The sequence below is a fragment of the Anser cygnoides genome, chromosome 2 (assembly GCF_040182565.1).
Source record: "Anser cygnoides isolate HZ-2024a breed goose chromosome 2, Taihu_goose_T2T_genome, whole genome shotgun sequence".
Lineage (NCBI taxonomy): Eukaryota > Metazoa > Chordata > Aves > Anseriformes > Anatidae > Anser > Anser cygnoides.
In genome coordinates, this window is record NC_089874.1 from 99,968,064 (window position 1) to 99,985,042 (window position 16,979).

At 37.6% G+C, this 16,979-nt stretch overlaps 1 protein-coding gene across 6 annotated transcripts in view; it reads right to left on the reverse strand.

Moving 5' to 3' along the window:
• Window positions 1-16,979, reverse strand: part of CARMIL1 (capping protein regulator and myosin 1 linker 1) — a 186,694-nt gene that overhangs the window by 55,252 nt on the left and 114,463 nt on the right. For all 6 annotated transcript variants that reach the window (XM_066992704.1, XM_066992702.1, XM_066992706.1 and 3 more), the window contains 6 exons: window positions 14,563-14,644; window positions 13,110-13,209; window positions 12,968-13,022; window positions 7,420-7,592; window positions 4,861-4,929; window positions 110-203 (listed from right to left, as the gene is read on the reverse strand). In XM_066992704.1, coding sequence (XP_066848805.1) covers window positions 110-203; window positions 4,861-4,929; window positions 7,420-7,592; window positions 12,968-13,022; window positions 13,110-13,209; window positions 14,563-14,644 — 573 coding nt within the window. The remainder of the gene's footprint in view (window positions 1-109; window positions 204-4,860; window positions 4,930-7,419; window positions 7,593-12,967; window positions 13,023-13,109; window positions 13,210-14,562; window positions 14,645-16,979) is intronic.

Below are 16,979 nucleotides of genomic sequence, written 5' to 3' on the forward strand. Positions count from 1 at the left end.
TTATTCAGCCAAGCATGAAATCACAGCCACTTAAAATTATTACTTTTTTTTTTTGGGGGTGGGGGTGGGGGTTGGCTTTATTTCTATATGGGGGTGGTATAGGCAATACCTTTTGCAGTGCCTCTTCTGTTTTCTCAGGGTTTGTTTTGAGTGCTTGGGAAGCATCATTCATAGGTATAGGCATGAATCTCAAAGTATAATTCCTAAAGAAAAATAAAAATAAAGTTTTTTATTAATAAAACGTAGCCTAATTACTGCATCTCTTAATGAAGAATGAACTAGGAGGGGAACAGAAGATGCATCTAGCCTGGCTGTAGAAGGTACTAAGATTATTTTTCATATTTTTAAGTGGACTATCTGGAGGCATGCATGCTCCTTTTTTCTGCTTATTCTTTGCCACTAGATAGAAGTAGAGATTTTAAAAAAGCACAAAGTACAGTTAAATGGCCAGTGCCCAGCGGCTGCCAATTAAAGGTCACGCTGTCCTCTGTGCTTTTGCCCACAAGGTTGGATTATTTTTTTCCTATATCAAAACAGAACTGAATGTCTCAGTGCCTACTAGCAATTCTATCAGATCTAAGTCGAAATGGAAATATTCAGTAATAGATAAGACAGTGACCAAGAGACTGAGTTTTGAAAATCTAGTATTTAATTGCTCCTTGTGTTTACAACAAATTGCAGACACTTGCTGAATTTTTAATAAAAGCTGGCAAAACAAGTGTGGCATCTCCACACTGCTTTATGCAAACAATTGCTCCCTGTATTTTGCTTATTTGTTTGCAAAATATTTCCATAGCTTCATCCATCTGCTGCAATACAAGAATACAGATAGGGTTTTGTCTTGAGTCAAAACTGTGTTTAAACCCTGAGAACATAACTTGACTAGCATGACATGGTTAAGCCTATAATGTTATATGCAGTGGTATGTCCATATACTTTTAGATTTCAATAAATATGAACAAAAAAAGCAAGCAGTTCTTAAAAACTGGAAAAGAAATTATTCTGCCTGTTTTCAATTAGCCTTCACTGTTTGCAAACACCTTTTCCTTCTCCTTCACCAGTCTGCAAACATCCTGCGAACCGTCTGTTTCTATTTCATCCAGAGCTCCTTAAGTATGTTGAGAGGCCTCTATTTCTGAGCACCTTACAGATGACAGTTTCAAGTGAGCCTATTCCATTGACTTCAAAGGACCCATCCCTCGTTGTATGCACTAACTTGAACAGCAGACACCTTAACTACTTAACTAGCTCCAATATTCTTTCAACTCCTATCCCACCACTTGCTTAGCCACATGAAACATCACTCTCTGAAGGAGAGTGATCTTTTGAACTGCCCAGCTCATTGATTCCTCACCAATACTACTTAACATTTTACCTTGCGTGCTTACGTAAGGCTTCTACTTTTCTTCCCCAATGTGAACACCTTATTCATAGCAAAAAACCAAACAAACACAAAAAAACTTTTCTTTCTAGTTGTCTTCTCCTTCAAAAGAACTGCATCTACCACACAGACACTGCTGTGTGTCCCCATGTAATACAAAACACAGAATAACTGGCTGACCGCCAATATGGAGACTAATTTTCAATGTGTACTGGTTTTGGTTGGGATAGAGTTAATTTTCTTTGTAGTAGCTGGTATGGTGCTGCGTTTTGGATTTGTGAGGAAAACAGTGTTGATAACACAGGGCTGCTTCAGTTGCTGCAGAGCAGCGCTCACACAGAGCCAAGGCCTCTTTCCTCCTCCTCGTGCTGCCCTATTTTGCTTTGCTTGCACCCATGGCTTTTTCTTTACCTATTAAGCTGGCTTTATCTCAGCCCACGAGTTCTTGCACTTTTACCTTTCTGATTCTCTCCCCCATCCCACTCAGCGGGAGTGAGCAAGTGGCTGTGTGGTGCTGAGCTGCCTGCCAGGTTAACCCACAATGAAATGTCAGAGAGAGAGAATAATTACACAAGTTGCTAATTGCCTGATACTACCTGGCAGGTGCGGTGTGCATTTATTTGTTTAAAAAGAAACAAAGGTAGATTGCCAAGGATCTATGCAGCTGTTTGACATTTAACACATCATATTCATTGAAATCTATAATTGTTAGCTCTCATGCTAGTAATCATATGCTAAATTCAATTTAGTCAAAAGCTTAGTGCTCCCTCCCTCTCCCTCACACACAGAAATTAAAGACAAGGAGACTTCATGGACACACAGTCACAGAGGTAGAACTTTAAAAGACCACTAAAGAAGGCTCTATTATGGGTCCTTTGGACAAGCAGCACTGTTCTGGAATGCTAGCCTGTCTGCATCTAAAAATGAAGCAGCTCTTAGGGACAAATATCAAGAATTTAAAGCTTGCTTTCAACTTTGATCATTAGAGCAATCTTCACATTCCATTTTTCTGTTTCCCCAAATATTGTTCCATTCTTCTTTTCCTTAAGACTCCACTTCTCTCTTTTTAATGGAGCACATTTCTCTACCAACTCAATAATCCAGTAATTTCCTAACACTCAGTAGTTCCATTAATACTCTCAGCAGAATACCTATATAAAAAGAATGTTACATTTCAGGGAAGCACTCAATGACTGGAAAGAATGTCTTAAAAATTCCTGTTTCTTCCCTTACATACAGCATATGTGACAATAGTCCTACATTTCATCACATTACTTCTCCTGTAGTAACTCCTGCTCCATTTGTGACGCACATTCACTGCTGCAGCATGATGATTTTACTGCCTTTCTTTTTTTATGGGAATAACATAATCTGTTTTGCAGGCTTGGGTATGTGAATTTTGTATCACTGAAAAAGGAAGGATTTCTAGCTCTCTACAAAATTCCAGCATTTCATATCAGCTTTTAGAGCCCGAACTACTTCTTCAGTCAGTCCATGCAAACAAAAGTCTCCCAGAAATAAATATGGGGTGATATCACCCAGTTGTATGACAGAGTAGGCTCTAGATTGCAAAGCCCACAAGCACATACTCATTTCCATATCAAAATTACTGAGATACAAATCCATATTTAATGGCCAGGCTGAACAGGATGTACACTGCTCTCCTGAACAGACACTTTTAGAGGACTGTACAGAAACCCCTCTCAGCTCAAGTCAGCTGGCTGGGATACCCTTGTGGCAAATCTATTAATGGCCAAGCTCTTAAAATTCCCTTACAGGAATACTGTTTTCAAACAACTTTAAGATGATGAAGAAAAGCTGGCAGGGAGGAAAAAAAACACACGTTCAGATTACTTCAATCTGGTTAAAAGTTTGTTAGAATCCCTCCCAGTCCTCAGCCTCATACTCTGGAAGCCTAGTTTTCTTCTCTTTTGTGGTTTAGTATATGACTATTTTTGTTAAGAACAAAAACCAAAACAGACACAACACACCCCCAAGCATCTTCAGTATATTTCACTGCATCTTGAGCAACAGTTCTTTCCTACAGAATATTGCTGGTTTCGTGTATTTTTAGGAAGCATATGGTATAGGATGTTCTGAATATGTCTTTGAGATGGATTGCTTAAAGGCTAATTGTTTTCAGCCAACATTGACAGTCCTTCTCTTGCAAGATTAAACCTTTGTTTCTTGTGACTTAGGTTATGATATTATCAATGATTTTAATGATTTTTAAATGTTGGCAGAGACATAAAATGACCTCATCTTACAAGCTAAATAAATGAGGCATCATCTCAACAACGTGTAATGTCAGAGAATTATCGGTAACATTTCTTTTACTGCTTAGATTATTTGCTTTTGCCTTAGGATGTCTCCCTTCTTTTTTATTTACTTATCCAAGCACTTCAGAACAGAAAAGTAAAGTTGATGCTAACCAGAAAATAAGCATATATTCTTTTCTATCAGACTTTCTCATAAATGTACATGCTATTGCTCTCTGGAAATGTCTGCAAGCTGACAAATAACCTTTGCAAATTCTTATTCACTACTATCAATGGAATCACTCCAAGATGATTTGTTTAATTATACATCATTTATATAATTTTCCCTACCAGTGCAACTGAATTCATTTTGAAACGAAGTATATTAACTACAGCAGTTTCATAAACCAAGTAACTTTATAAGCTCTATAGAGCTATGACCCCTCCGAGGGTTAAGACGCTCCCGATAGTACTTACACAGTTTTGCGAGACATTTTGTCTAGAAACTAGCAATGGCATATTAGCTTCACCTTCTAAAGAGACCCTTTGTTCATGTCTGAGGGATTTAATGACGTGAAACAACTGCAACTGCTGCTTAATTTAAATCTGTAATTTTTCCCTCTTCAGAAAAGTAATAATCACATATAAAGAAATGTGATGAGACAGAGAGATGAAAGTCATTTAGCATCTATCACTGCTAACTGCTGCAACTGCGAGAGAGCTCAGGGAAGCAAGAGGACCCAGACCACGGAGACTACAATGAACAACTGCATTTTCTGAGATCATCACTACTAGTTTCGACTTGCTGGGGGAAAGAAAAAGAAAGTCAGACCACAAAGGCATGCTTCAGTAATTTTCTGTTATTATAGACAGCTTCATTCATTGACAAGAATAGAATTTCTGCATGTTACCAACACAAGAGAATGAAGAAAAGGGGAAAATATTCTCAAATGCTAAATTTTAACATCAACAGCAGAACTCAACGGTCTTAATGCTGACAGCAGTGTACGCACGAAAGAGCCACTGAGCCTCTTCTCATCCTTTTGAAAGATGTGAAGTCATGTCTGCCTGTAGATTAAACACGCTGATGCTCAAAAATTGAGAGCATTCAGTATCGTCAAATCACACTGGCTGCAGTGAAAACTGCAGCTGCTCAGATCACTCAGGATCTAAGTGTTTGACCTCTTTCTTCATCAGTCATTCAGTTGCTTGAGGACTTACTTTTCCAGTGCCACAGCTATGTCCTGGAAGCCCTGTGCAGTGATGTTATTCTTGTCCCATATTACAGTTCTGAGAGGAAGAAAACAAATTAAACAATAACAACAGATGAGCCAAATAAATCTATACTGAAACACTGCATATTGAAATAACACAGAGTTGTATGTCAAAAACTGCATAGCGCTGGCAACATTTTTAAAAAAAGTCTCATACGCTAAAAGCTTAGAATGACTGAAGTGAGGGACAAAAATATTACAAAATTGAGTTCCCGTTTCGTCCAAGGGGACCCTGTACTTTATTTTCCATTATTACTATCTAAATATAACTTTTCTAAAACACAGTTAATAGAAAGATTTGGAGATAAAATTTCAGCTTTTTCCAGGAACGGCATCAAAACAAAGTTCAACTGTCTGCTCTGCAGGGCATACTGAAAACCAAGAAAATTAGAGTATGTGATCAATCTCTGTTCCATACAGGCTGTATCACCAAAGTTGCAGAAAAAAAATATTAAAAAAAATCATGCTGACTGCAGGTCAAAATTTTCAGGCTATTTTACATTTAATCCTGTACCAGCTCGTTGCACAGCTCCTATGATTCCTCATGGAACATAACTAGCTGCCAGTATATACCATTAGGTTAGGTGCACGAATTGCAGCTCTTTTGAATACAAAAATCTGTGATAGGAGTGATAAAGTCTTCCCCCTCCTCCCCCAGTTTAGACCACTCAGGCAGACTGCCTGACAATTTGTGAACACATGTTCAAAGATCTCATTAGTAGTCAGAAGAGACAGTCATGCAGATAATTCTTGCTCATGCAAGAGCGCTACTTGTAGCTGTTCTTAAAAAAGAAAGACATAAACAAAGAGTTCTGGTGTTCAAAAAAAAAAAAGTAGCTGCAGGATTTCACGGGTAGTAACACCCTTCTGCTATTGCAGAACAATTCCTTTGTTTTTTTTTTTGAAAATGCAAAGAAAAAGTTAAGGAAGAAAGGAAAGTAGATTCTACACCTACCTTCCAAAGATCAGAAATGTCCAAGGTCAGATATTGGATATTTCTGTCATTTGAAAAAGTACTTACATTTCTACCAGGACATAATTTTATAATATTTTAAGCACAGCCAGTTACCATCGCATTATTCAGTTAGTAATCCTACCACAGAATACAGCTGTAACATTCAGTGTGCTGTGGCACATTTCAGTCTGCCATCCTGAACGCCTTTAAGGCTTTATTTCTTCAGGTACTGGTGGCTATTTCGGGTTCATACATTGAACAAACCTTAGGCACTTCTCCAGCATTTCCTTAACATTTTCACTATTCAGTCTGGGGATAGCAAGGCAATGCCAGTATCTCTGCATCTGAGCAAAACAGCCAGGACTGTTCTGGAGAATTTCTTATCCTGCAGGGAGCAAACTCCTGGAGGCCAAGCACACGGTGGTCTCTTCACACAGACAATACACCGTGGAAGGTTCATCTGCACAGTCTGACAAGAGGAGGAGTGAGTATTGATTTTCCTGATGATGGTGACATATTTAGAGGTTCCCAACAACATACATGTTGATTGAAGGTTTACCATTTGCTAATCACATACTGGATAGAAAAAATGTGATACTCTGTAGTCATCAGTGCCAGCCATTTGCTAAAAAAACATTGAAGTTGTCAGGTGGATGAAGATGCAGGGAAGTGATGCCAAGGTCCATCAGTGCTAAAGGTGGGGGGAGAGGGAAAGGAAGGGATGGCCCATGATACTAACCCTTTCTGAATTCCACAAGCTCTTAATTCTCCTACAAACTGATACTACATTAGAGAAAGAATACTTTATTTTTATTTCCCATCCAAATATCAGAATTTTCTCTGCTGAGAAAGCCCCCAATAGAAAAGAGAGAGTAGAAAAAGGTGGCTAAGCACTGGAAGAGGTTCCCGAGAGAAGCTGGAGAATCTCTGTACTTGAAGATCTTCAAAGACTGCCTGGATAAGGCTCTAAGCAACCTAGCTTTAAAGCTGGCCCTGCTTTGAGGAGGTTGGATTAGATGACATCCAGAGCTTCATAGCAATGTAATCATTCTTATGATTCCACGAAATTTACAGCTGCCTTATCACAACAGAAAGATACCATCTCTTCAAAAGTAGGCTACTATGAGCAAGAAGACTTAAGTCTCTTTGGAGCTGAAATTGGATGAAAATGGGTTTGGATTTTGCCTTGAAAACAGAAGGAAAAGAAAGGATTGTGCCTGTGCACTATCTGTCAAAACCACATCTTTCTCCCCTAATTGTGAAATGGATGAGCAAATCAAATTCTGTACCTAATCCTAAACCACAAAATACCCTTCTAATTGGATGCAGTTTTGCTCCAGTTTCAGTTCTGGAGATATTTTTGCAGAGAAAATTTCCATCTTTTTTTTTTTTCTTTCCTTTTTAAAGAAAAAGGGATGAGAAGCTTTCCAAATAGATACATTATAGCTTGGCTTTTTCCAGTGATCCTGAAGAGAAACAGCTTGATAATATGCCAACAACAACATTATTATTAAGCTATCATATCTTTTAGTGCAAATATGTTTCCCTTACCTGAGCTTGGTGTTTATCTGTAGGGCTTTTGCCAGCATCTTTGCTCCCATATCTCCCATGGCATTTCCACTAATATCCACTTTTGTAAGAGAGGTATTGCTGCCCAAAGCATTAATAATGATGGTGACCTCAGTCTTCAGCTTGGAATCTGCGAGGGACAATGACTGCAGAGGCTGTGGAGCACAGAAAAGGCACGGATAATAGCAACTGATAGCGCATGCACATCCACCAGAAGTTCATGAAACTCTTGAAGATGACATTGAGCATCAACGAGCTATTTCTGTGTTTGCTGCATGTGCTGTACACACAACAAGGTAGGATTCAGCAACTACAGCACAGGTATCAAAGACACAAACAAAGATTAAGTTACACCCTGAAAAAAAGCATTAAGTGACAATGACTCCTATTTTCTGTGTCCCACTAAGTACTGAATACAGCAGGAACCTGAAAAGAGGCAGGACAGCAACAATCAGCTTCACACGACAACCTCTGGTGTCCAGTGAGTTTTGCTTAACCAGCATGCTTCCCTGCCAGTGAGAAATAAAAATACCTAGCACCCACTTCTCTCACTCAGACTGGGAAGTTTACCCCAAGGGCAAATTAGGACCTGAGACATTAATAAAACAAAACCAATTCCTTTAAACTGTTTTATTATTGTTACTTCAAGGAGTGATTTTGCATATCTGCACATCTTCAACTAAGGACATGGGCATTTGGGAGGGAAGAGACAAAAAGGTGTAGCAGGTCTGAAATTAAGAGCAGTAAGAAGAGTATCTAGTAACATGAGTAAGCCAATGGATATTATTCACAGCAATGTTCTGACACCTGTGATTGCAAAATCTTTATGCAGCTTTTTATGCATACACACACCCTCCCATTTTAACCTGAAACTAGCTATTGGGTTCCTGCAAATCACACACTAAAGCCTTCAGAAAACTTTTAAAAACACCTTTGTTAATGATCTTATGTCTTCCCTCCATTCTTAGTGTCCCAATACTCAAAAGCAGGAGCTTAAGAGCTAGTCTATCCATCACCACACCTTGCAGAGCTACCACAGTTGCCAAGATTGTCATTTGTCTTTGCTGATATACAATAGCTCCACAAAACATTTTCCCTTGCTTAAGTGTGAGCTCATATGGAGAAGAGCATTGTCACTATACACCAACTTAGTCATGTATCAAGAGGATGAATTTTAGAAGACTAAAATCTCCAAAGTACTCATATATGGGAAAATCGACACGTCAGAAGGATGAATCAAAGCAACTAAATTAGGTGCCTGAGGCTTAGATTAATGCAAATAAACCAACTGAGCTATATGTGCACACCTTCCAGGATCCAAGAAGCTTGCATGGCACCTGCTATACAATGGGACTCTAGCTTCCAGACACCACTGGATGACAGGGATAACCAGAAAGTTTGCAACACTAAGAAATGCATTTATAAGTGAGAAAATACATAAAAATTTGGAGGCACAGCAGGTTTATAATTAAAAAGTCTAACAGTAACACGAGCCACATGCTGATTTTATTTTAAATGGAAGTTATTAAATTACTACGTTAATGCCCTTAATCTGTCTATGTTCCCCTGTTTCACTACATTATGTACCCTAAAGAATATTAACATCGCATTAGAAAGGTATTTAGTGTTCTTGGCACAAGTCTGAGAAGACCTCCTGTGACAGATTCACAGAAAAGCAGTACCACACAGCAACCAGACATAGAAATCACCAATAAGTTTGTGTAAGAGAAGTTTCTTCTGTTTCTTTTGTGTCACTTTAGAAAGGGCCATCCTAGGAACTTCACTGGAAATGCTCACTCCCACATATCAGATTTTCTAAACCTCAAATACCTTCTCAGGAAACGATGTCTCATCTCACTTATTCCAACACTCTGACAGAAAAATATATACTTTGGAAAGACTTCTGCACTATGTTCTGCAAGGACTGATATTTATGCACCATTATTACCACCTAAGAAATGTACGTACACGAGAGTAAAAAACCCTGCTATGTTGGCAGTGTCTTTGAAGTGGATGAATTGCTAATTTTCTTGCATAACTACCCCTATTGTTTACTGAATGAGAAAGGAATAACACTTCTGGACTGATTCGGTGGTCAGAATGCGAACTACAATCAGAATGTGACTCTGTGTGATTAAAGTAACATCACTGCTAAACACTCACGAAACTACCTGACCATTACATTTAAAAACAAACAACTAAACGAACAAAAAAACCACCCTCCCTCCCCAACACCAAAAAGCCTAGAAACATTTACTTCTTGTAAAATCAGAGTTTTATACTTTTAGCTGGATATTAAGAAACCAGGTGTCTGACAAGCACTACAGTGGCCCTGCTGCAGAAAGCAGATAATCTGCCAATAGCACTGAAGATGTCTTAGAACAATCTTATTGAGGAGGAGGAATTCTTAAAATCACTCAAAAGGCCAATTCTTCAACAGACAGTGACCTAAAAACTCAAGATATTCAGCACTGTAATAATTCTCTGCACCTATGCAGGACTGACTGCCACCCTGAGTAATGCTACACTGCACCTGCAGTGTAACATTCATTTTGGCACGAGGAAAAGAAACGGCACAGTAAGCATACAACTTCAGACACCTCCTGCTATACTAATAAGAACACATTATTATAGACTGCACTGTACAGCACGTAGCCAAATAAAGAATATATGTATTTTTAATCTCAATATTACATTCTTGTTTATATTAAACACCTAGGAAATTTTGCTGTTTAGGTTACTACCATTGTTTTTAAATTGTGTAGAATTACATTTGTGCCTGGCTGTATTTTTTCCAGTTATAAAACCAAGCTATTGATTGTTTAAATCATTTTACTCATGACTCACATTAACACAGCAACAGATCTATTTTAAGCGCGTATAAATACATGAAGAAGCATTTGGCATATGACTGTTTTAGATTAAAGCCTCTCATTCCAGCTTTCCATGCAGATAATGCGTGGTCCCCAGGCTGCACCAGCCTGCAGGCAATATTGATCAAGCACTATGTGTTCTGGGCAACACCATCCTCTGCTCTCTCTGGTTCCATTGTAACTTGTTAGTGTCCTGTGGCAGTCAATGCGTAGTAGTGGTAGAACAAGGACCTCCCCATTTAGGATTCAAAACCAAACATAAATAGCTAGAAACTTTAAACAATTTCCTAAGCCTTGTACTATCTCCAGGTGGAGTGAGGGCCATCCTAGGCAGCTATCTGCAACACATCTTTTTCCCACAGTGCTACACAGTCTGTTCTCCATTATTTAGCTGCTAGGAGATGTTTTTGATTGATTTTAGCATCAGATGAGACAGAAAGGAAACAAGATTCTTTCACTAGAAAGGATTAACAAGAGACTAGAAAATGGGGAGAGAAGAGACAGGGTAACAGCAAATAGGCTACATCCCAAAGGTTAATGCAGGATATGAAGAAGAAACAGTTATTTTAAGCATAAAAAAAAAATCTTTTTAGTGGATTATTTCCTTTCAACACTTTGAAAACAGGATGAGACTAAAGAGCATGTTTGTGTAAATTAGCTCAAAAAAAGACATGTTGAGTAAGAATTACAGGAGCCCACCTGATTGTAGAGAAGTCAGAAAATGAAACAATGGCTAATGTCACCCATAAGCTGAAAAGAAAAGGAGCACAAGAAGCTGAAGCTGATGAGGCAAGGGAGGGTGAGCTGTGAGAACCATACATCCAAAATTTAGCAGCTACTTTTTATATGACCCGGAGACTTCAAAATTGGAATTGGAAAGTTTTACCTTTGTGGACAGATATTATGAAGAGGATAGTCATATAAACAGAAAGAAACACTGCACATTTGAGAAGAAGGTTTGGATAATGGAAAGAAAGGATAGTGTGTGTTGAAGAGGTATTTTAGGATATCACCTGTATGGGAAGAAATGTTCACCTGCAGCAAAGTAAAAGGATGAGGGAAACTGTGAAAAAACAACATAAATTAAATGTGCTTGTGATTAGTCTGATTTTACACAACAGCCTTTGAGGAGAGCTGATAGGAGATACAGGGCAGGACAGAGACAAACGTCCAAAGAGAATAAGCAGATGTTATCTGATAAAATTCTGATGAAATGATACCACTCTCAGTACAGTATCAATAGGAAAAAAAGAGAAGGGGAAGAGAGCCCTGCACCATTCTGTTCAGAGACAGAGTAGAAGGAGGTGGTCACACAACACAAAATTAAAAGGCTATAGTTTGGAATAAGAAGTAATACAGAGATCTACCAATGCGCTTCTTGAAATAATCCTCCATTTAACTTGTGCACACAAGAACTTACTGCATTCATTACTGGTGCTAACTCAATTAGAATTAGCTCTGGTATCCATATGCAGCACTTCACTGTGTCACACAGACATCTCATATTTAAAGAAGAAGGTAAGGAGGTAGGCAAAGAATCAAGAAAAAGCAGTACTACTAATCCCAATTACGAGGGCACAGAGAGGAGGGAGGACTAGTTTAATGAATCACTTCAGAGTAGCGAGAAAAGATGAACACAGAATATGGGTCTAATCGTCTTGTATGGAAGGAGACATCAGAAACCCCTGTAAAAATGTTCCACTGAATTGCAGGGTACAGACACAGATGGCAGGAGAAAATATAAAAGCTGTTAGTGTGGACCATGAACTTGGAGGTGAGACAATAAAGACAACAGGAATAGCAGGTGTCAAGAGAACTGAAGTCTACAGTCAGCTATTTTTGGAGAATGAGGAAAGCAGAGCTTGCTTCGTATTTGCAAGGGGCATGAAGGAGAAAGAAAGGACTAAGAATGAAGAATAAAATTTGACAAGTATGAGACCAACAGAGACTCTTAAGACTCATTTCTAGCCAAAACTAGGATGCCAAGGAAAGGAAAGGAAAGAAAGTAAACCCAACCACATAAGTCTTTTGGAATCAGGAGAGGGCACGGAAACGAAAAGAAATGGGCAAGGATCCCAGCATGGCACTGTGAAAGAGTTTTATGAAATTGCTTCTGTGATAAATGTACCAGAAGTAAAGAATAGCATAGTGATTGCTTTACGTGCATCTTCTGATGAAGAAAGTAGTTCTGGGAGATCGCTGCAGTGATTTTGCATTTTGTAAAGAAAAAAAAAAAAAGCCAAACCCTCTAAGAATAGTCGTCAATAAATTGTCCATTTTATTAGCTAAAATAAATGAATAAATAAAGTAAAATAAAATAAAATAAATCTGCTATTTAAGGAATATCACCACCCAGGGAACACTAACATTGTAATGTCCTATAATTTAGACCTAAAGCAAACAAGGCTAAGCATATCCAACTAGCTGGGTTATTTTTTCAACAAGCACAGATCCTAAGACTAAGAAACATTTACCTACATGCTACAAATAATTCAAATTATTATTTGGAAAAAAAAATATACCATGAGATGTTGGATGTCATTGTGCAGGATCATGATCAAATTTTACACAGCAAATTAACACAGTGAAGAAAATTATCAGAAATAGACTGTGAAGGTACAAATACACGTGATGGTAGTAGGCAGAAAGATACTCACTGAATCCTCGTCTTGAATCATCTGAACTAAATTATCAAGTACTGGAGTGAGATTTCTGAGGGAAGAAAAGTTAGGAAGACGATGAAATCAGCAGCTTCTCCTCATTCATTCTTTTGTTATTTAGAAGAAGAAAAAGCCTTACTTGGATTTCATGTTGTTAAAGTTTTTGCCTAAAGCCAAGTGCCTTATCGATCGGTTTTTACTAAGCCAGACTACAAGGGTTGAGAGGTCAGATTCTAGGCCTGTAAAGAATCAGATCAGATTAAGAATTAAAACACTTTTTCACAAAAGTCCCAGACAGGGTCCAATTATTAAAGCTAAATTCATTCAAGTAATTATCAGTGTGCTAATTCAAAGAGTTCTCGAAAAAAAAAAATCCGTTCTTCTATTTATGCAGCTTTTTCATCTGTTTTTCCATGAGAATAAATGTGTTCTCTAAAATGAGCCTTTTAAAATACTATCCTAATTAGCCATTGAAAGCATCTCTCAGACAGACAGAAGGGAAATGTAGTCCCTTATCCACAGTCCAGTCACCCAAGGGTAGGTTCCTTGCGCTGTCAGGCAAAGTTCCTTTGAGGATTTACAAACCATGCTAATTTCTATTCAGTCTCAGCAGAGCTGTGTACCAACAAGCTCTCAAAGCCTGCAGGTTTTAAACAGGCTATGAATAAAATGATGTGAAGAAACAATGCAAACTTTATGCTACTCCTGAGGAGGAAAAATAACTTGCTGTGCTACTGTGTTCCCAAACACTAGTTTGGTGGAACTGAAGAGTCCGTTAGTTAGATTACTGAGTTAGGATCCATGTTCATGAGATAATTTAGATATTAAATACCTTTATTTACTCAATCTCTTCACATAATTTGGATGAGTACCTCCTAAAGCTTTTCACCTGCTAATCCCACCATTCTGGTTTTTCAATTTTACTGAGAACCATTTTCTGAAATAATTCCGTATTTTGCTGTCAGAGAGGCAAGCCCAGCTAAGTGAGTTCTTCCATTCCACATATCTACAATTGGAGTTTGCAAGACAAGAAGCTAACTAGTATTTCTAGCTAGGAAGCACAGAGCCTACAAATCAACAACGGTCCAAGACTTTTCCAAACATACAAGTAGGCTTTCTATGACCTGAAGCTGGTTGACCACATGCTCTGAATTTCCTTCTCTTGCTTCTTTAGTGTCACAACCTCAGCTTCACTCCATATCTAGTCTTTCCTCTGCCTTTCTTCTTTCACTACACTTTCATTCCCCATTTAGTTTCTCATCCTCTCTTACTTAAACCCACTTTGAACAAAATACTGCAGATTAACATGATGCTTGCTGCTCTCAATTTCTTCTGCTGTGTTATACTTATTTCAAACGACATAAACCTCTGAGAGTAGAGTTATTCTATTAACATTTCTTTTACACTTTATAACAATGAGAGTCTTGGTCTGAGACTTTTCCATAACTTATATGGCAAATTATTATAAAGCAAGAGCAACCAGCCTTGATTATATTGGGAGCTGAAAATAATATAAATAAACATAAAAATAAAATAAACATATCTCAGATTTGGGACCTGCATGGCCCTCCATTCCTGTTCTGTATACTTACCATTGTCTGAAATATCTAGGCTGGTGATATTGCGTATTTCTGCTATGCATCCTTCCAAGACTTGTGCACCTCCCGATCTTAACTAGAGACAAAACATCAACCGTTTTTGCAAACTAGTTATGGTTTTGAGATCACACAGAAAACAGCGGTAGGAGCTTTGCGAATACAGAGGGCACTACCAGCAGCAAAAACAACAGCGACAAGTTATAGACATCAAAATGACTGTGCACACATTGCTACTGTTCTCATCCTTCACTCTCACTGTTTGCATATAAAATGAGAAAAAGGATTCTCTAGCTTTATTATTCAGCAGTTATATCAGGGAAAGATGCAAGTGGTGCAGACAAAAAAAAAAACAACAACAACTCCTTTAGCACTTGTGCTAAGCAGTGACTGCAGGACTTTGGTGCAGGTTCTCCAGGACATTTTTGATTTCCAGAGAAAAATGCTTGTCCCAGTAAACAAACATGCGACACTATCACCCTTGAGTTCCACTGCAGTCAAGTCTTATAGCAAAAGCATGTTGCAAGCTTTATGTTATAGCAAGCACAATGGCCAGATGCCCAGTTAAAAGACGAGAAGCCAAATCAAAATCAATGAAATTATGTTTCCCCATCACTGAAAAGAACTTTAAAATAATCCCATTCTAAAATGGTCACAAAACACCATAAACAAGAGTAATCAGTAATTTACCTTATGTCTGACTTTAAAATAGGAATAAAAGAGAAAGCCAACAACAAAAATGCCTACGTGTAAGGTATTAATATATTGTTAATCTGAAATACTAAATAAATATAAGAGAAATTTCAGGATTGAGTGAGAAAAAAAACGAGGTAGCCTAACGGAAAATATTAACGTTAAGAATCAAAGTTATGATTGAGAATCAAAGTTATGAAAACCTACATTCTTAGTTACTAATGTTATTAAATTGAACAACAGAACATAATTTTTCCAAGGAAGCAAAAACATTTTCTTATTTCTTGCAGTTACACAAGCTACACAAAATTTATGTCACTTTATCATCATCACCCAGAAAAAGACTTAAGCAAAAGAAGGAAAAAGTTCTACTAAAATTCAACTTTTACAAGAACATTTTCCATTTTTGCTTTCATTGCTTCAAAGTAACACAAAGCTTTTTCAAACATTAAACAGCCACTCTACTACCTGCCCATAAAAAATGAGTAATATTTCACCTAGTTCATTCACTTGACCAAATATCCTGAACCAATCTGATGACATTTCTGTAAATAGTCTCTTTTATCAGTGCTATAATTAAGCAATCTTCTGGGAGTATTTTCAATAAGGCCTCGATTTGGCACTTTTTAGAAAGTTCAACACTTGTGATTGGTTAGCAAATAGCTCAATAACTTGGTCTGAGCATTTTAAGAATAGCAGTGGTTAAAGACAACATATAAACCATAAGTCACTTCTGGAAGAGTAAGGGAATATAAGATGCCCTTCCCCTTCTGCATAAAACAAAGGCTACTTAGCCCTAACTTCTTTAGAAGTTGAATTAGAAATCTGTATCTGGGCCAAAACTAGTGCAGTTTTAACTCAATGTTGTTTGTGTAAGAGCATTTGTAATACTTGCTGGCTTTATGAATGCCAAAATCATTCAGTTTTGCTCTCTGATTCTCTCACAAAGTCGCCCACTACAAGACAACCATTTCATACAGACTGCCACTTCAATTGTTGCAGCATCTCTGGAACTGGCAGATTATACGTGGTCTTGTCACAGTTAAAAAGGTGATTTACATAAAAACTATTTTCACTGTGTTACAATTTGGTTTTCGCTAGAGCCAAAATTCCAGCATGCCCTAGAAAAGACAAACTGAACTGTAAAGAATACTAAGATCTATTTTAACAAAAATATTTTTATAATATTTGTACTAAAATTTCAGCATTTAAAGTTAGTTTCTGTGACAGAAATTTTCATTTTAAGATAATAACGATTATCTATCATCAAAAGGATTGTTTATGGGTATGGTAAAACGTCTACCCACAAAAAGATGTACATATATACTTCAACTGTTTAAGCGGACAACTTTTCAGAAGCAGCTTTCAATCTTGTACTGATAACACAAAAGAAATATCAAACGTTCATTGTGTGCACATGTTGATATCTATCTAATCTGAGGGTGTGACGGTAACTACTTGACTTTTAGGATCAGATTTTATTGCAATTGTATTAAAATCATATATATAAAAGGAGAGATTAAGGGCTATATGAAGGGCTATATGCCAATGAGGACCGTGATACTGAAAACAAAAGTGCAACATCTCCTATATGACACACTTATGAGTCTACAAATACAAATTTTTATTTAGAAACTGTAGAACAAGCCCTTCAACAGTTAAAAAAGCCAAGTGTGCTCAAAACTGTGAGGCATATGGGAAAGGGAAACAAATCTGTTTAT